Source organism: Galeopterus variegatus, unplaced genomic scaffold (genome assembly GCF_000696425.1).
Source record: "Galeopterus variegatus unplaced genomic scaffold, G_variegatus-3.0.2 Scaffold1509, whole genome shotgun sequence".
Classification (NCBI taxonomy): domain Eukaryota; kingdom Metazoa; phylum Chordata; class Mammalia; order Dermoptera; family Cynocephalidae; genus Galeopterus; species Galeopterus variegatus.
Window position 1 is genome coordinate 3859 of NW_007727620.1, and position 19971 is coordinate 23829.

General features: G+C 39.4%; 1 protein-coding gene across 2 annotated transcripts in view; it reads right to left on the reverse strand.

Annotated features, from left to right (window-relative positions):
• Positions 1-229: 229 nt before the first annotated feature.
• KDM4C (lysine (K)-specific demethylase 4C) overlaps positions 230-19971 on the reverse strand; it is a 312590-nt gene continuing 292848 nt past the window's right edge. Inside the window, exon 17 of one of the 2 annotated variants that reach the window (XM_008577433.1) lies at positions 230-417. In XM_008577433.1, the coding sequence (XP_008575655.1) occupies positions 300-417 (118 nt within the window). In that variant the 3' untranslated portion in view covers positions 230-299. The remainder of the gene's footprint in view (positions 418-19971) is intronic. The other variant, XM_008577435.1, reaches the window with a different exon arrangement.

The following is a 19971-nucleotide window of genomic DNA, read 5'->3' on the forward strand; positions in this document are numbered from 1 at the left end:
TCACTCTTTCAACTCAATAAATATTTGTTGCAGCTACTGTGCCCCAGACACTGACAGGTCCTTGGCAAATACCAGTAGATGATAACGTACAAGCCCTGCCCTCAAGGAGCTCACAGTCCGGCCAGGTCAACAATGAACAACATCACAGAGTAAAGCATGCTAGGCCAGAGGGGTGCCCAGGAGGGAACCCTGATGCAGTCTCGGCATCGGGGAAGGGAGAGCAGGCCTTACCACATTTGAGTTGATCTTATGTCGAAAGCACGTGATGTTCACCACGTAAGGCCAATCATCGGGCTCCATCAGCACCCCAGCAGCATGGGCACACGTGACATGGAAAGAGGCCGGGCAGCGGCCATAGGAACACTGGATGCAGGCTCCTGAGACCTTCTTAACTCGGTGTCTGCAGAAGATGCATTTCTGGAGGGATAAAACAGAGAAGAACATCAATTCACACTCTATAATTCAGCCCATTTCCACACTTCACAGAATAATAGCTATTAGGGATGGAAAAATCTGATTACACCAACAAGTCCCAACCCTCCGGGGGCCCAAGCAGCCAAAGCATCTGTGGCAACATAATCTGCTTACTTTAAAGGAAACACACTTCCATGGCCACACACTACCAGACATCTGTTCAAGCACTTCTTGTGGTTAGGAAAGTCAAAGTTTTGCACATGCTCCTCCAAGCACAGAGCTCAGGAAAAGGCCCCAAGGGCGCTCTTGTGAATCACCCATGAATGCTGAAGCTACTTCTGTTCTATCTCCTGAATGGCAGAGCTACCTGGACATGGAGAGACAGACTACAGGCTTCAAGGACAGGCGCATACACTCCTAAATGAGATGAGGTCTTCAAAAACACCCAAATGGCATACAGATGGGCTAAGTTTTCCATTTACAAGGAAATGAGAAGTGTTAAATGGTCCAATGTGGAAACTAGGAGCTCAAGTGTTTAATAATCCAAATCTGAACCCTTCATGACTGACACAAAAATATGCCTCCCAAAGTGAGAAAATTGAAAATCATCCCAAAGGGCATCATTTTGTTGACTATCTATAGCTGATGATGCCTGGGGAAGAGAAAATGAAAATAAAAACAGCAATAATGATTACCACAATTCAAAAATTAAATTGCATACAATTAGCCCTAAACATTATCAGTACATTTGTTACGAGAGATAGTGAAAATCAAACAGCCTCACAAAATGTAAGATTTGTGAACTAATACTTGAGGGTTAGGAAAAAACTGTTTTTGAACAACATAAGTTCAGGTTTGGAAAGCAGAAGAAACAGAATGAAAGCTCTGCAATCTGATCAAAGGTCGGCGCAACTCCTCCTTTCACAGGTACATTTTCTTCCTGGTACAAAAAAGGCACTTAAACTCAATGACTTTAGGGGACTGTAATATTTTATCACAGATCTGCAAGAATCAATGTGCACTTAACTTCTCATCTTTGTCTTCACATTTGATCAGCGACTCAGTTTTACTGATTCAGTTTCTTAATCTTAATCTGATCTCTCTCTGCCCATCTACACCAACTTCCATGGCCTCCGCCCCTGGTGTTTTGCCCAGCATAGTAAAAGCCTCCTATCTTTCATTTCATTCCATTTCAATTCACCTTCCCCAGGGCTGCTGAGTGATCTCTTTACAACATAAATACCCACGTGCCACCACCCTGCTTAATATCCTTCAATGGCTTCTCCACATTTCCAAGTCATTCCAGAGAAAAAAATAAAAATAAAAATAACAGCATGGGATGGAAGAGCAAAGCTTATAAAAGACCCTTCATGGTCCACTTGAGCAGTTTTATCTCTTACTAGTCTCTTTAAGGGCCCTATACTCCAGGCACTTACCTGATTTCTCTATACATCCAGATTCGATGTGCAAGTAAACACTTTTAAGAGGGGTTGAGGATGTGGCTTAGCTGATTAAGAAACCACACACACACACCCTCCACACACAGAGCATCACAGAACTAAAACCAGACCCAATCTGCATGAAGGCATTACTTCATCTTATCTTTGTATCTTTGGAAATCATTGGTATCAGTTTCAAAATGTTCTTGGTAATTCTTGGTATTCTGGTATCTTTACCAATTCCAATCATTTGAAAGGTCATGACAGGCATAAGAGTAAAAACTTGTATCAAGAGCACAAGGAATAATCAGACAATCTTTTAAGAACCTAATTATACAACACAGAGATAAGTGTTTGAGTAAGTTCATATACTGACAGATGTATTAAAGGCAAAAATGTTTCCTATTTTCCTAATTAAGTAGGATCTTTTAAAAGGTAGGAAAGAGTGCTGTGATCCAACCAATTATAGAACTGGTATCTCCCAAACTCTGCTATCATTAACTTCCTCATTACACTAAGGCCCTCCAAAAAGAGGGAAGGACACAGAGAGACACTTAATCCCAATGGGGATTCAAATTTCTCATCTAAGAAGGGACATGTCCTCTCTCCAGAGAACCACAAGTGGTAATTTCTAAGGATAGAACCACAGTATCCTTAAAAAGGCAATCTAACTGTAGACTGTTATAATTCAATGCTTTGGAAATGTTTATTTACTGAGTTGAGAAGTGTGACTTAAACATCACACAGGCTCTTGCACAGAGAGAGAACCCCACGAGACCTACTGGAAAGCCATTCTAAATGTACACTGTAGTACAGTCTACACAGTATTTCCGACCCCCATTTTCATTTGCTTGCTGCTAACCCAGTTTTTCTCCACTCTGGCTGAAACATCTGCCCCAATTTGACACCTACACATGTCTAAGCTACAGAATCTAATCCAGTAGGTCAAAGACACCTAAGACAAATAAGACACTTCTTAGGCATGTTACAATGGAGTAAGTGCTATGAGAGAAGTAGGAACAAGATGTTATATGGAATTAGAATGACTGGCACAATGAGCCATGCTTGGGGGCAATGGAGGGAAGAAGGTTTTAAAGCAAAGACTGGATCAAGATGGCAGACTCAGACACTGCTACCATTTACCCAGTCCCAAACACTAAGTAAATATATAGGAAAAAGAATGAAACCGTAATAGCACTGACAAACAAGAGAGTGCAGTCAGAGGACCAGAAAATGTGTGGAATTCCTAAACCATGAGAAACAGATGGAACTAGATCAACAGAGAAACCAAAGTAGATATGTACCAATCCAAAATGAGAACAGGGAGAACAGCTCTCTGCTCAAATGCTTCAAAGATACTCCAAACCAAGAATTCACAATTAAAAGAGGAAACTCTAAGTCAACATGAGCTAATTACTCTATTTTAAAACAGTGCACTTAGAAAGTCTGCAACACTATGCTTCTAAAGGTTCTTACACATACTAAGAAATGATAGGCACTGCTCCAGGACAGCTGGGTTAGTTAAGGTTTTCCCTATCCCTGGCCTACTGAGACACTGAGGATTCTGCCTTTGGAATAAACCCTTGAGAATTACCAGGAAGACAAAGTGAAGAATATAGTAGGGCAGAACTCCTACCTCATATGAGGGTTGAAGTTGGAGGGGGAAGCAGGAAAAACCCTGAATCAACCCCCAACTTCCTCAAGGTGAATGGAGTTTAGGTATAAAAATGTGTAATAAATTAAAAAACAAAATTAAAAAGATGTGTGTTTGGTGGGGAAGAGAACGAAAAGATAACGGTAGAGAGCACTAGACTCCAGGGAGCTGGTTGCCCAGCAAAAGTCTGTTAGTAGGTATCTCTCAGGGGACAGTTCTGGCAAGACTAATGCAAAGAATGGAAGTAAACACCCAAAAGACAAAGCTACCCATTGCTGGACCAGTCCCATGGCCTGCCCTGCCCCTGTCTTCATCAGCAGGTGGAGTGATCTGTCCTGATCTGAATCTGAATCCTGTGATCTGAACCAGCATTCACCAACAAGAAAAGCAGATTCACACGTAGGCTGAGGAAAGAAAAAGTACACCTAAGATGTGCAACTCATCTATAAACAGACTCTTTAAAAATGAAAAACATTTGAAGAAAGCCAATGCCATAAAAGAGAACTGCTCTAATTAATAAATAGAATAATAACATCTAAGGAGTCAGGTAAGTGGAAACAGAAGATGAATCTGAAATAGGTACAGTGCATATCATAAGAGACTCCAAAATATATCCCATCAATTAAAAAAAAAATGTAACAAGGACACAGTCAGCTCTAAGAATTTTTAAATATTATTGGCAAAAAAACCAAGATGTGCTGAATATTGGAATGAATACCACTAAAGATCAAATTAGCAACTGGAAGATGAAGCCTAGAGATTGTATAGTCATAGAAGATCACAAAGGAGGAGGATGGAATGCAAATGCTAAGCAACACAGAAAAGATTCAGATGTTCTCTAATCTTTCTAAATGGCATTCCTGAGGAACAGAAAAAGAGAAAATAATAGAAATTTTTCAGACCTGAAGGCCCAACAGGTAGGATTAATAACAATTTTTAAATCACCTAAGCACATTCTATACATATATTAGAACTCAAAATCAAAAGAGAAAATCTCAAAAGCTTCCAGAGAAGAAAAGAGAAATGTCAGATTACTATCAGGTTTCTCATCTGCCATAGTGCACGCTAAAAGACAATGAAATGATATCTTCCAACTGCTTTAGAAAAATTTGGTCTACATCCAGCCTAACTATCATTAAACAGTTAAGCCAACATAATGACTTTTTCTTTCCTTTTGTTTCACATTCAAGGATCAGACATAGGCGTGAAGAAGTGAACAGCAATCAAAATGTTATACATGTGAACAAGTATAAATGAATATTGACTTTACAAACAATAACGTAATGTCTTCTGGGTTTTAAACATAGAATTTAAACAGATGGCAGTTATAGCATATAAGGAAGAAGTAAAAAAGTAAATTTAAAATATTCTAACATTCTTGAATTATCTGGGAAAAAGGTAAAAGTACCAATTAACTAATTGTGAAAAAAAAAGAATAATAAAAAATAATCCAACAAAAGTCAAGAAAGGAAGAAAACAGAGAACAGGAGTGAGCAAACAGAAAACACATTGTAAATTGGTAGAACTAAAACCAAATACATTAGAATTTTATGCTAAGTTTAAACTTTATTCTTTAGACCACAGTCCTTTTTCTTAAAGTGCCTGATAATAAATATTTTAGGCCTGTGGGCCATACAGTCCCAGTTGCAACTACTCAGCTATGCCATTGTAGCACAAAAGCAGTCACAATAATACATGGGCACGGTGTATTCCAATAAAACTTTATTTACAACAATGAGCACATGGCCTAGTTTTCAGATCCCTGTTATAGGCCTTGGGCACATATTTGAAATCAATAAGTTGTGAAGTGATTGAATTAGCATTTAAGAAACATCACTCTAGCAGCAAGGAGGATAAAGGACAAACTGACAGGAAAAGAAGTCGTTTGGAAGCCATGGAAATACTGAAGCAAAGGATGATGAGGACTTGGATAGAGAAGTGGCTGTTAGGAGGAAAGTAAAATGTGGATGTTTTTACTCATTATCCTTTGTTGACAGATTCTACATCTTCATCTACATAGTTACTCATCACGATCAGGGTAGGACAGTCTGTTTTCTGGGAAAAGAATATCTCTAGCAGCCACCCTTGAGGTCTTAAAATGGATGGGGGCAGGGACAGTACCATATCCTAGAGGGACAACAAGGCAGCTCACAGACAGTAAGATTATAGGGCATTAAAGGGCAGGAATAGTTCACAGAGAGAAGGTCATTCTTCCTACAATTCACTGTTTGTGGTGCCAGTGACCCACTGGGAAAGGGATGAGAAGCCAACTTCTGGATGACAATGAATAAGGGAGGTTCAAGAAGTCAAATGAGGCAGCTAGAGAATCATCACTTTGGATGCTTTAGAATAATGCCAAGGAGGAGTTGATTTGCAGAGAGACCAACATAGCACAAGCAGGAAAATGCTGACAGAGATGACCCTAGTTTGTGACTTCCAGGTGTCATTCACTTTTACATTTTCCCTGTAAAAAAGCTTGGGACATAATAGCTGCTCAGTCAATAATTAAATTAAACTGAATTAAACTGAATCCTTCAAATAAGTAGATTTTGGTAAAGTTACACAGCCTGCTCATCTGTTTCCTCAACAGTGAAAAAAGAATCCCTTGTTATAATCTCCTTTACACGGATATCACAGCACGCATCAGAATTACCTGGAGACCTGGCTAGAACTCAAATCGCTGGTCCACCCACTACCCCCCAGTTTCAGTACATCTGAGGTGATCATTTGCATTTCTAACAAGTTCCCAGTGATGCAGATGCTCTTGATCCATGGATCACACTCTGAGAACCTCTATGTTACAGGATTAAAAAGTTAAAAAGCATCAATTATTCTGAGAGCCTCTAGTAGAGGGGAATTCAGGAAGTACAATGTTTTTTCCCACCTATTCTTCAGTGTCAAGGGCTGAGAGAATCCTCAGGCGGGTATGATTTATAGAGCACTGTACTTTCTTGGGGGAGTGGATTTTCATACTTATTCCAGTGGCATAGGCCATTAAGGCTACTAATGGATTGAGGAAATAATGAAGTATCTGGCAATGAGGCTTTGGGTATCATTAGATTTCCTTGAGCATACAGCTTGGCAAAGGGCATCAAGAAATGATGAGCTGTGAAGGAGTCGGAGCGTCAAAGCACATCACCTTTCCTTTTTTTTCTGTTAATATAAATTGTGATATAATTTTGTTGTTGTTTTATCAGTTTTATGATTCTTTTTTCTCTTTTAAATAGGCAGATAATTCCAAAAACAGGTGCAAATGCTCCTTATTTTAGTTACTGTTTCCCTATCAGACAAATAACAAGCTAATAGTAATGATACATTAGCTAATTCCTTTTTCCTTTTGTTCTCCAATGACTTTTTCCAAGCACTACACAGCAAGCGAACATTCCCCACTCAAACAGGGAATGCACTTGGCTCAACGGATGTCACTATTATTGTAGAGAAGTCAGAGGATTGAGGCTGGAACCTTCATTTTGCTGCAAGTCCTTAAATACAGGTTTTACGTAGAATTCTTTTTTTAAAACCCTACCTGTAAGATTTATGTTCTGCTCATCAGCAGTCATTAAGTCAATCACTCATGCCAATACCGGTAAGTGCTGGGAGAATACTGATATGATAATGTTTGAGTTCTACAGCAAGGAGCTTACAGTCTAGTGCTAGGGATGTGTAACAACTTAGCCAGAATGAAAAGTGGAAAGTAACTGCTGCCATATGAGAGCAAGATTCAGAAGGAGAAGACAGAGGAGTAGATTAATAACAAGAGAAATCAGTTTACCCAGTGAACTAAAGACACTGAAAAGCAATGTCCCCAGTGCACTGACAACACAGGATTTGGGTTGATGTGAGAGGCAGCAGTTAATATGCAGTTTCACCCCACATGGAACTGTTCTGATCTTAGCAGTCTGAGAATGTTACAAAAAGCACACTTGCCATGAAATGATATGGTAAAACAAATTATGTATATTCATGTAACAGCTCATAACATAGGTCCTCTACCCCTTTCTCTAAAAAAGTTATTTCTGCACTCCGAGTTCAGAGCATTAAAATAAACAGCTCATGATGCCAAGTGTGTTGAATTAAATCTTTATTTATGATAGGTATCAGAAGCCATTTATCTCATTGCTCTTTGTTTGCTGACATTCACCCTGCAAAAGGTGAGAAAGCTAAGAAAAAGTTAAGTAGCAGGCTAAAAGTGAAAGGGCAGAGAGATGAGCTCAGCTAAGACAAGAGACAGAGCTAGAAAAATGAACAGAGGTGGCAGGGGTTCAGATATGAGGCTACATTTATTCAAAACAAGACTACGGAGTCATGGCTGGTGCTGAGAAAATGTTACATAAGAATCACTAAAGAATTCTAGAACTGGAAAGGCCATAGCATTTCACACAGCTGACAAATTAGCAAACGACTTTTGAAAAGTACTATGTCAACAACAGTCAGACTTTGTTTTATTTTGGATCAATAGATACACTGCAAGGAAGATCACCAAATATGAATCCTTTTGGAAGTACATTTTAATCCAAGTACCAGAACACTAACTGCATGGTATGCACTCAATAAATATCCTCAATGAATATGTAACTAAATGAATGATTGCTTCCCTTATTATATATAATGCATTAAATCATTCCTTCAGCCATTTCAATACTTATTAAACACTTTCAATATAAAAGGCATTTTGCAAAATGTGAAGGGAGTTACAAAAATAAATAAGATACAATCCCTGTATTCAAGGAACTTAATCTGGTATACAAAAATAGCTGTAACAAAAGCTTTGCAATGATAATCACAATAGGAAAGATAAGGCCCTATGGACTCAAAAGGAGAGAGAGCCGGACTAGCAGAGCAGAGGTGAGGACAGCATGTGAGCTTCAGTGGGTTTCCCACCTCCACCCAACACTTGCACTGTTCTTCTACCGAGCAGATCTGGAAGAGGGACAATAGAGGATGAACTTCATGACAACCACTTGAGGGACACCAAACACAGGACAAGGAAGCAGGTACAACTCTGCTTTGAGGACTCAGGTCATGGGGGAGCCCATCATGTAGCAGGGGAGTTCAGGCACGTCACCTGTGCACCCCTCTGAATTGTGGGCCAAGAGTCACTAAGTCCAGACAGAGCTGGGACAGTTCCACCATGCTGCCTCCCAAGAACTTGCAATAAAGTTAAACTGGGTTTCTCTAAAGTTTCCTGTAATTAATTTCTTGGATTTCACACTGTGTGCAGTGCTTCTGTACCAGGTCAGATGCTGCACTGGAGAGTTACTGAGGGACTCAATGCCCACTGGCTGAGACTGCAGCAGCAAGGACATGGCCTGCCACGAGGCTCAAAGAAGCTACCCAGCAAGGCTTTAGAGGTCTAGGAAAGCCAGCAACACAGGTGGACTTTGAGCTCCTCCTGAAGGAATAGCAGGCTTCAGCCACTGCACATGGGCTGGGAGGAGGAAGAACATTCTGGATGAACGTAAAAAGCTCAGAGGTGAAAAAACATGAGCAAAATTGAGGCAGAAAGTGTGAGCACAGCCAAGGGAGGACAGGATGAAAAGGCAGGATTTTGAAAAATTTTGGACTGCACTCTGGCACAAACTTCATTTACCAAGCTGAAAAACTCACAATGGCTGAGTAGTATAGCAGCTAATTTTTAGATGGAAGTTAGTACTGCTGTTTTACTAAATGTTCTGAGTTAAGCCTCAGGCAACCAAGTATTTTTACAGACCAGCCCATCCAGAAAATCAACACAACCTTTCAGTAGGAATGCCTGGTGGTCAGGCACGGCTCTTAGCTGCTCAGTCTTTTATCCTTTGGAGTTGGAGAACTTCTACTTTTTTTTTTTTTGGGGGGGGGGGGGGGGTGGTGGCTGGCCAATATGGGAAGATGAACCTGCAACCTTGTTGTTCAAGGCTGTGCTCTAACCAGCTGAGCTAACAGGCCAGCCCCTTTCTACTCCTCTTTTAGCAAAGGCATCTGGTACACTGTACAAGCTAACTCTCCAGGGAGTACCTTGACCAAACACCACACTCTCCAGTCTTCCCTATATAGGGAGTATTTCATACTGTTAGCAGCACATACTGCGAAATCAGCCCTGGTTTTGAATTCTAGTTTGGCACAAGCACAAGGCTGGGTCACAGGAACAGCAGAACTAGCATGGCCTATGTTGGGAAAATATAGGAAAATGGTCAGGGCCCCTCATGTGTTCAGAATCTTGCGAGCACTTGCTGTGAATAGGTTGTATGTGGGCATAGTGTGCGTGCGCAGTGCCACCACCTTGGCTGGAGTTTTACTGCCTCCTGCCGCCGCCACACAAGCGGCCGTGCCTTTCCAACCTGCGCTTCCAAGGACCTGTTTGCCGGTTACCTAGCTCATAGACGTGCGTGTAAGGAGTCTGGGGACCCAGCCTGGCATATGAGGGGTCTGGGGACCCAGACTGGCGTGTGAAGGGTTTGTCACCCAGTCTGGACAACGGGCTTGAGGGGTCTGTGAGCTCCAGACCCAGCCCTAGCTCGACAATTGGCCTAGTTGGGCAGAATGACAGGCAGGTAAAAGTAGCGCCACAATTGGTGAGGGCGGCGGGATTCCGACATTAGTCAGAGCTAGACAGCCTGAGCAGGCAGAAGTGAAGGGCAAGAAGGATGTGGGTAAAGCAGACCTGCCTCTGAACACATCCTGCCATTCTTCCAGGCCCATCCCAGTGGAAAAGAGTTTCCCCTCTGCTCTTACTGCCTATGCTGCACAGAAAACCCAGACATAAAAGCAGCATTTGCAAATAAATATTAAAGGCAACATCACAATCTCGTGCAGAATAAGCACTTCACTGATAGTATATAGCAGCATTTGCCGAATCATAAAATAACAGGCAAAGTTATCTACATTGGAAAAAATCAATCACTTATCATTTTTACCCCTCTCACAGCCTGTTTGGGCTCTATCCTTCATTTCAAGTTTATTTCAAATTTAGAGGGTGAAGGAGGCATACAATTACGGCAAACAGAGAGAGCTTTAGAACAAATGTTATTCTAAGTACTTATTAAGTGTCACTAAGCATCTTTCGGCTGATGGGCAGGGAAAGAAAACCTAAACCTCAAAATAAGTGTCTCTAAGTACCTCTGTGTTTGCGCTTTTATTTCTTTTCATGTTAATATTAAAGAGCACCTATTTCTTAAAGGAAATTTCATTATTTGAAATTATTGTTTATCAGAGATCAAATTCTTACTCTCACTGAATAAGGCATATATTAGTTGAACACAGAATTACTAAATTATTTGTTTAACAAAAGAAAAGTCACATGTACTTTCTGGTACGACTGGACCCTGTTAGAGCCACTGATGTGTGTGCTCCTCACCCTATAAAAATCTACCAAGATTTGCTAAGTTGCTTATAACCTACGAGGATTTCTAAACTCTATTTACCTTACCTAGTTTTAGATCTCTCTGAATTAATGTTGAAAATAATATTTTACTCATTTAATTCACAGTAGTTCAATTTAAAGACACACAATCTTCCTATCTGGCACAATTTAGGAAGACTAGCTTAAAAGCTTTCTAGTGCTCCAAGGACAAGCAAAAAAAAAAAAAAAAATCTTTATTATGAATATCAGATATGATTTGCTATTGGCATTATTTAAACAAGGACTAGGACACATTTTCCATCTATTTCTGGCCTCAAGCCTGAAGGCTTAAAAATACCTGACAAAGAATAGAATAAATCAAAGATAAGGACTAATTATCTTTAGCAATATTTGTTCTCAGCGCAAATATCTAACAGTATGAAAGGTTGCAGTGTTTTTGTATTGACTGTTTTTCAAGAGGTATATAGTTTCTCAAATCCCCATTTACTCAAATCCCCCATTTATATTTATCGACACTGCATTCATTTGTGAGGTCCAGGGATGGAACAGTAAAGGTATCTCCCATTTGCAGATCTGCAATGAAGAAATTGAGTCCCACAAGTGAGTTTTAAGCACCTCTCTCTTACCCAACTTCCCCCAAGCATTTTTTAAGTTTAAATGAACCTTTACAGATAATCCAGCTGTAATATTTATCTTGGTGAATGAAAATTATTTGAGTGGTTGGGAAAAGGAACAACAAAGACATCTCATCATTTTTCTCTCTAATAACTACACAAGTGGCTATGCTGGGGTATTCATCCTGCTCTGAACACCAGAAGCTGTGGCAAGGCCTCTGAGTGCATCTGACCCTTATTAGAAACTGTTACCCATGAACTGTTCTGTCTGTGGCCTGCTCCAACCTCTTTGCCTCTTGTCTTTCAATTGTGCTAGCAGCAGACCACGCTGAGGAAATTTATGCTTGAGTTTAAATACGCCAGCACTGTGTCTCCAAATAAAACTAGGGAAGTAAAGATGAAAAGCTATCAAGTCAATGCAGTGCAGACATGTACCAGGTGACCTTTCTGAGGAAGCACCTTGCTGGGAGAGACAACTGCAACCCTGAGAACAGTATTCAGGGTACGGTCCCCCTGTATGCACACAGGCTGCCCAGTCAGAGACCACGCCTTCTACTGAGGCCCCGAACTGCCACATTCCTCTACTCAGGTTTCTGGGATGGTCTTGCTACAGGAGAAAAATCACCCAACAGTGAGTCTGGGGATTTGTCTTCCTGATAAGACAAATTTGGGGTTTCCAATCTCAAGCTGCCCTTAGGGTGACTTAGAAATTCATTTTTACCTTTCTAAATATAGGGAATGGACGAAGGCAGTAAAACAGGCTCTGGATGAACGTTGGGGCTGAATCTTAACTCCACCCTCGTGTGGTCCTGTTCTGCATCGCTAATCAGGAAACTGCATCTGGATTATTTAAGCAGACTTCTTTTGAGGGCTAGAGAATGGTCAGTATTTTTTCAATGATCTGTTTGTGATTAAAACAATGGGTAACTTCCCGAGCTTAGTTGTTTCATTGATCAAATAAGGATAACAGCACCTACTCCTCATAATGCTGCCCTCAGGGTTAAAAGAAATAACATATATAAGAAGTTTCAATACCTGAGACAGTAAAAATAAGTAATGCTGTCTTTACAGCTCTTTAACCCCAGCCCAACTTTTCACATTCAAAACACAACTGAGCCTTTTCCTTCACCGGGATAGCAGGGGCCATCAGTCATAAAATCCCTCAACTTCCCGACCCTCCACCTTCAGATCCACAGACAGTTTCAAAATATTTATGTTCATAATTACTTAGAAATTATATAACTGCCAATCTGCCACATCTTTTACTCAGTGCATTAATAGATTACTATACTACAAACTCACTTTTACAGTACCTTAAATAGCTGTATTTCAATATAATGATTTCCACTGTAACTGTGTGTTTTATTTTAAATATTTTAAAATGTTTTTCTGAGAAGAGGTCTGTAGGTTTTATAACAAAAACTGCCAAAGGAGTCCATGATGCAGAAAAGTTAAGAACCCCACAATGCAGAACAATTAAAAATGTTCACAATCCAATGCAAAGAGAGACGTTTGGGATATAAATTATGTGAATACAGTGATGACACAAGCATGCACACATCTGAACAGAGATTTACATGAATACGCAAAAATGAAGAATACTATGTTTGGATTAGGTGAATCCTGGGTTTTTCTTTTTCTTTTTAAATATTGGTCTGTTGTTTTTATAATAATAATGAAAAAAAAAAGATAAGGAATAAATCATGTTATCTTTAGAGCTATTTTTTTTTTCTCATATTGTTTTAGAGTCAGAACTGGCAGATCCGCTCCCACAACAAATAAAAGACACCATGTTCCACCCTCCGTTTTCCCGTCTTCCCAGCTAGCCACGAACAGGTCCTCAAAAGAAGGCACGGCTGCAATGGAGGAGTAAGGTAAATCCAAGCAGGAGACTTTCTTCATGAAAACACCACCACCTCAGCTACGTCATCTACCATGTTTTTTTCTGTCATGAATAATTGGCTGGCCAACTCCAAACAGTTATTGGAACAGCCCAGCAATTAACTCTTCAGCCACAGGGTGAAAACATTAACTTTTAAAAGTTCATTTCATTTAAAAGTAAGTATTTTTCAGATGTTAGGCCACATCTTACTTATTCTTGGCATGGCTTTTATAATGAGCTTTTCATTCTTCCTTTATTAATAGAAATTTTTTAATATTTAAAAATTCCATTTCTATGAGATCTTTTCAAATAGAACAATTACCCAAGCAGATGTGTGAGAGAATGCATTCATACTCTAAGTAAGAGACGTTTACTGCTTATATTATGGCTCATTGGCAATCATAAAAATAAGCTGTGGTCTTCTATCAATCACATCACTTTTTAAAAAGACGAAGATAATCCAGTTCATCCTGAAATTCACATGTCTATTACTGTGTGTGTATGCCTATGTATAAATATGGAGCTTATGCAAGATAAATCCATCAAGCTTCAGGGTAGTAAACTCAAAACTGCTTTCATCTAAGTCTGCTGTCATCTAAGTTCTACAATTTTGAGGTCAAAGTGGTAGTTTTCAGTGGTAAATTACAAAGAAAAACATTATTCTTTGGAATGCTATGCAAATGGCTCTGGTCAGATTAATGCAAAATGAAAACAGAAAGAATTCAAGGCCTCTAGTTTTTTGTGGTAAAGGTACCATGTGGGTCTCAAAAAACTCACTGGCATCTGAGCAGATTTCCAGGCCGACTCGAACAGCCGAACCCCAATCTGCCAGAGTGGAGGAGAGTTCCACATGCATCCAGCTCTCCCACTAAGTAGGGTACCTGGGCGAGTTACCATTCCCTCCTGAGTCTCAGTTTCCATAGCTGTATTTCACAGGACCACTGTGGGGATTAATGGGATACTGGATACAGAAATGGTCTCTAAACATAGAAGGCTTTACAAGCACAGCCACTGTTACAATTTTCTTTAAAGTATGAGGGGAAAAAAAACCCAGCAGAATGTGATAACACAAGTTCTTCTCTAGTTGCCAAAGCAAAAGGCTTAAGAGCTTGCATATATATAACACACAAAGCAAAAAATCAGATCACCCCAGTTATCAGGGGAATAAACCACAAAGGGACAAAAAGAATATGACAATAAGCAACCATTCAGGAAACAGTACAGCAGCATTTGCTGAGCCTGTGGCACGAGTCCTGGGTCAGCACAAGCATAACAACTGTTCTCAACATAATCTCTACCAAGTCGCCTTGTTAGGCATCACTCAGTGCCATGTGACTTTTTCTGCTTACGTCCTCCAGCTGATGTGTCCACGTTTCAACCCTAGTTTCCCATTTTAATGACAGGTCTGACAAACATGGCTTAACGCAGTGTCACCAGTGTACGTTTTTCAGATTTATTTGTATGGAGGAAGAAAAAGTCTCCCTGCCAGATTCAGGGTTTTCATCCAGGAATTTGAAGTATTTTGTTTTTGCTGCTATAGCCATGTTCAGTAAACGGATTTTTTAAGGAGGGTCACTAAAATCACATATCTACCTAAATGCTCAACAGAAGAAACTACACAGCTGGGCCCAAAGACACTTCTTAAAGTAGAACATGTACAAGGGTACTTCAAAAGTTTGTGGAAAAACAGAATTAAAAGTTACTACAAATCTTTCCATGAACTTTTTGAAGACCTCTCATATTCTGCCTTTTCCTAGGGGGGGAAATATTTCTTTCTTTAAATGATTTTAAGTATAAAGTGTTTTAGTAAAAAAAAAAAAAAAAAATCTATACTAGTGTAGTGGAAAAAATATTGTATTCTATTACTAGATTTGTGTGAAATTTGCCAAATCTTACACAGGTTTTTCCTTTATTGAATTCAGACCTCCACTTTGGGCTTGTATTGGGTTAAAGCCATTCCCATGAAAGTGACAAACTGAAAGTTTCCATTGAAAATCATCTGAAAGACTGCAGGGAAGAAATGGACACCTGCTCAGGTTCATTTGAAATATTCATGAACTCAGCAGAGAATCGGATTAAAAATAGAGGCCCCAAGCAGTGGAGAATTTGGGTTTTCCCCCCTCAATTTTTAGGCTTTATGATGTTCTTCGTACAACTTGACCCACCTGCTCATACAAAGCTTCCATGCCCTACTAGGATATTTTCAGCTGCAAACTTACATAATGAACAAAACCAGGATGTTCAATTAATTCTTCCGCTTGCAGGAAAAGTGCAGTTATCAGTAGCCATATACGAGAAACTGTGAGAGTGGATTGGTATTCTCGTGTGTGCCAAATATATTTTCTTACAACATGAGTAAAAGAAAAATATGCTTAGGAAGTTCTGTCGGAGGAAGTGAGATACACCACACATCTAACAGTCATGTAGGAATGGTGCTATTGTTTTGAGTGTTCCACAATTCTGAACCTTCTGTGGGAAGATCTATCATAAACAAATCTAGTCCATTCCAAAGCCATTCCTCCCCTTTCACCACACCAGGCACTAATGCAAAGGAAGCTTAACCCTCCTGAAAACATTTTAAACCTGTTCAAATTAAAAGTAGCACCAGAGGGATTATATTTCTTAGCAAGAACCCACAAGCAATTTACTTGACTAGAGAAAAAAATGCAAAGAAATCTTTATCACAAAATAGCTTCTTGAATCTCTCCACCAATAAACCTTCCATTCCTCCAAGAATGCCTATCTTCCCTGCTGATAACAAGCTATGGAGATAAATATTTTATTTTTTTCTATAAAACCCCAAATGATGTTTTCAAATAAAATAAAAATAAAAATACTACATGCCACTGTCAAAAATGGCCCTAGAAGAGGAAGGCTGTGGATTAAAATATTTAAGAAAAAGAATCTACTTGTCAAGTTCCAACATAAAGCTCAGAAGAGGTTATAAGTGCAGCCATCAAATTTTCATCTACCTTGAGGCTGACCTTCTGGGAAGGCACAGAAAGCCTGGTGTAATGAGGGAGCTAGAAGGGCTGGGGGGTTAAAGCACTGGACAGGAACAGGGTTGCAATCAAATTCAAAGATGGGGCTTGAGAGAGATGTGCAGTGATTCCCCAGAGAAGGCACACTGGCACGGCAAGCAGGCAGACAGCGGCGTTCTGCTTGAAGCCCCAGTTCAAGCTCAGGAGTTGAACCCATCTGATGAACCATCGAACTCCCGTAAGAGAACTCTGACCTCTCACTCCAAACCTCAGCAAAGAAGTACCCGGGAAATCTTAGCAAAGAAAGGCTAAGCCAGAAACATATGGGAAGGATTTTTTTTTTTTTTAAAAAAACATCTAATTTAAAGAACTTCCATAACCCATCCTTTGGGAATTATATTCAGTAACTTTTTTTTAACAAGGAAAATTTAGTTTTGAGGAGCTTATGGGAACATTTAACTTGGACTGGAAAGGTTATTTGCTCAGTGTTAGGCTAAAAGCCAAAACCCACTTTTAGCCAGAGATGATTTTAATATTATAGCTCACAAGAGTATTGTGTCATGTGAGCAGACTGCAATGATAAGCAGTGAAGTTACAGCTTCCCCCAAAGACTCATTCAAATGTATTATTAAGTAGAAAAAATTCAGAAAATCCAAAAGGAACCTGTCTGTACTATCTCAGAAACAGTAAAAATGCTTTCCAACTTATCACTTCTTTTCCTCTGTCTTCTCTACACATACCACTAAGTAAATACTCGATCCTGCTGCAAAAGAGGATGAAAATGCCTTAAAGTTGTGTGCAACTATCACGTTCTATAAATAATTTTTCCCTTAAATGTGCTATGGAGGAATGTACGATGACTTCTAGTGACTGTAAAAAAAAACCAATCAAACAAACAAAAACAACAACAAAAATAACCTGTGAAGATCCCATGATTATACTATCTAAAACTATTTAACCCACACAATCCATTAAAATATGTAAAATTAGAAACATTATTTATCTAGAAGAGAAACGGTAACTTTGTCCAATTTTAATTTTTTAATTATAAATTTTAGTAGTTCCAATATTTTTCTTCCTCCTTCCTGTTTTAGTTTTTAATTCATGTCATATTTTTTCCCCTCATCAATTACTGAAAAAATTTTCCCTCACCTCTTCAATTAAAAAAAAAAAAGAAATGACTTCATTTAGTCAGGCAAAAAGTGCTTTAGAAAGCTGAACTGAATATCGACTTTCTTACCCAGTCTTGCAAGAATGTGAAAGCATGCTTGCACAGGAGTTACAAGCTGCTATACAAACACCATCCTTTTTTTCAAAATCACAATACTCCTGGCTGAGTACTGCTGGCATGCAAGCTCCCAATCCAAGCCCATTGACAGCTTGTGCAGTGGACAGATGAGGCGTGCAAAATATTTTAAATTAGTTCATTTATCTTGTGGAGACACAGGAAATGGCAACAAATTTCTCACATAAAAGAAAGAATAGGAAAAGACAATGAACCCCAGTAATGTGTAGCAAATTTAGTCCATTAAGTCAAACCCTTCAGACTATTTCATTCTGTCTAATAATAGCCACATCTCATATCCTGAAGGAATTTTTTTATGATCAAAAGACCCAGAAACATGGCTAGGAATCACTGATTTCTTCTGAATTTTTTGATGGACTCAAAATACGAAGTCAAATTAGTTTAGAAATCAATGTTTCTGACTGATCCTAAGCAGATCTTGGGCCAATATCAATACTAGTCTAGAAAACTGTATAAAGAACTGCAAGTTCATAAAGGAAAGTTCAAAAATGCCACATTTTTGGATGAGTCAGCACAAGATAGCTTAAGGAGAGTGTGTGAACATCCTCTTTGTCTAAATGTAAATGGACGAAGCAGCCTTTCTCCTAGGTTCTACTCCATGGTTCACACCAACAGCTGCTTCTGGCTTTATGGCTCCTGCCCACCCATAGTGGTTTTCCATCTCCCGTTTCCTGGGCCCTTCCCAGGAGGACAAAGCAGAGGCTTCAGACCTAGGAGTAGAAGCAAGAGAATACAGGGGAGCCAAACACTGGTCTTAGGACTGGGTGCACCAATATCAGTGGGAATCAGGGAACTGTGCGAAAACTACTGTCTCCTCCCTGTCACCAACTAGAAATTCTTATCCATAGGTCTGAACAGGGGCCCACCAATCTGTATTTTTGATAAGTACCTGAAACAAAGCCAGATTTGGAAATCACTGTAGTATCTCAGACCAGCCTCCTTCATAAACTAGAAGCAGATAGAATTTTGGAAAACGATGTACTCCCCTGCATAATTTAAAGTGGACATACAAAATGTCTCATCATAAGTTTAAAGTAATTGTGGAAGTTATACTCTCTTGTATTAAATATTGACATTTAGAAATAAAACATATGTTTTTAAATACTGTGGTGATTTGATACTTCCACCATCCATTTGAAAAAATTAAAATACAGGCTCTCCTTTAACCGATTTTATAGCATTCTTTGTTGTCTTTAAACTTATGGTACTATTCCACTTACCCCACAGAATTTTATCTGAATATAAGATAATTTTATGTTCGAAACTTTTTTGTTGACCAATCTACCATAATCCTATGTAACAAAAATATACATATTCACTGAAGTTTAATTTTTAAAAAACTTCCTATGACAAGTTTCTAAGATAAAAAGTCTTCCGGTTTGAATAATTATTACACTAATTTTCACTTTATAAAAGCTACATGTATATTTACAATATTGTTAAATATTAAAGAAAAAGGTACATTTTTACTGGAAATGTATCACTTAATCAGACAGACAGGTATTTCTAAGATTATTTTATGTATATATATTACACACTGCTAGAGTGAGACAGGTTTCTGTGTCATTTTAATCACATTTTTCTTTTTTCTAAAGAAAAAAAAGGATTCACATTAAAAAGTGGATGGAATGTTCTTAACTCTTATAAACTCCTTCTAAGTCACATGCCTAAAAGCACACGGGTCACTATCCCTTACTGTCAACTGACATCCTTTGGGTACTCCTTCAATTTTGACAAAAGTAAAGAAAAGGAACCACCTGAGCTGTAAAAAAAAAAGTCATGTTACCCAGCCATTCCATTCATTCCTTTTTCCAGCTTTACCAGGACCAGTATTTGGCATCATTTCCTCCATCTGGCATGCCAGAGGTCTTCCGTCACAGAGCATGGTACAACGGTAAGATCAGAGATGGATGAAAGATTAGAGATGGATGGAGTGGAAGTGAAGTGGAGAGGGAAAAAAGACTGTGCACTGCTGACTTTATCCTGCCTGTGCTGCTGTGTGCACTGCTCTCAGGTCGATCCTATTTAGGAAAAAGTATGTATAGAAGTTGAGGATCTAGAAATGAATTGTCCTTGAAGCTGTCCTTATAAAGGGTACATGGGTGTGTGTGCATCAGTTACAAAACCCCTGCCAGATGATCCTGATGCACGGTCTATGATCCCAGGAATCTCCTGGTGACGGCTATAGCAGTTCTTCGAGGAGGAAATCAAAGGCCAGAGAGCATGCACACAGCAGCCTAGAGAGGATAAAAGGCTGGACAGGGTGGTGCACAGACTAGAACTCATTTGCCAAGGGCAGTGTCGGGAAGGGGGGGGGGGGGGGGGGAACACCTCCAGGGGGG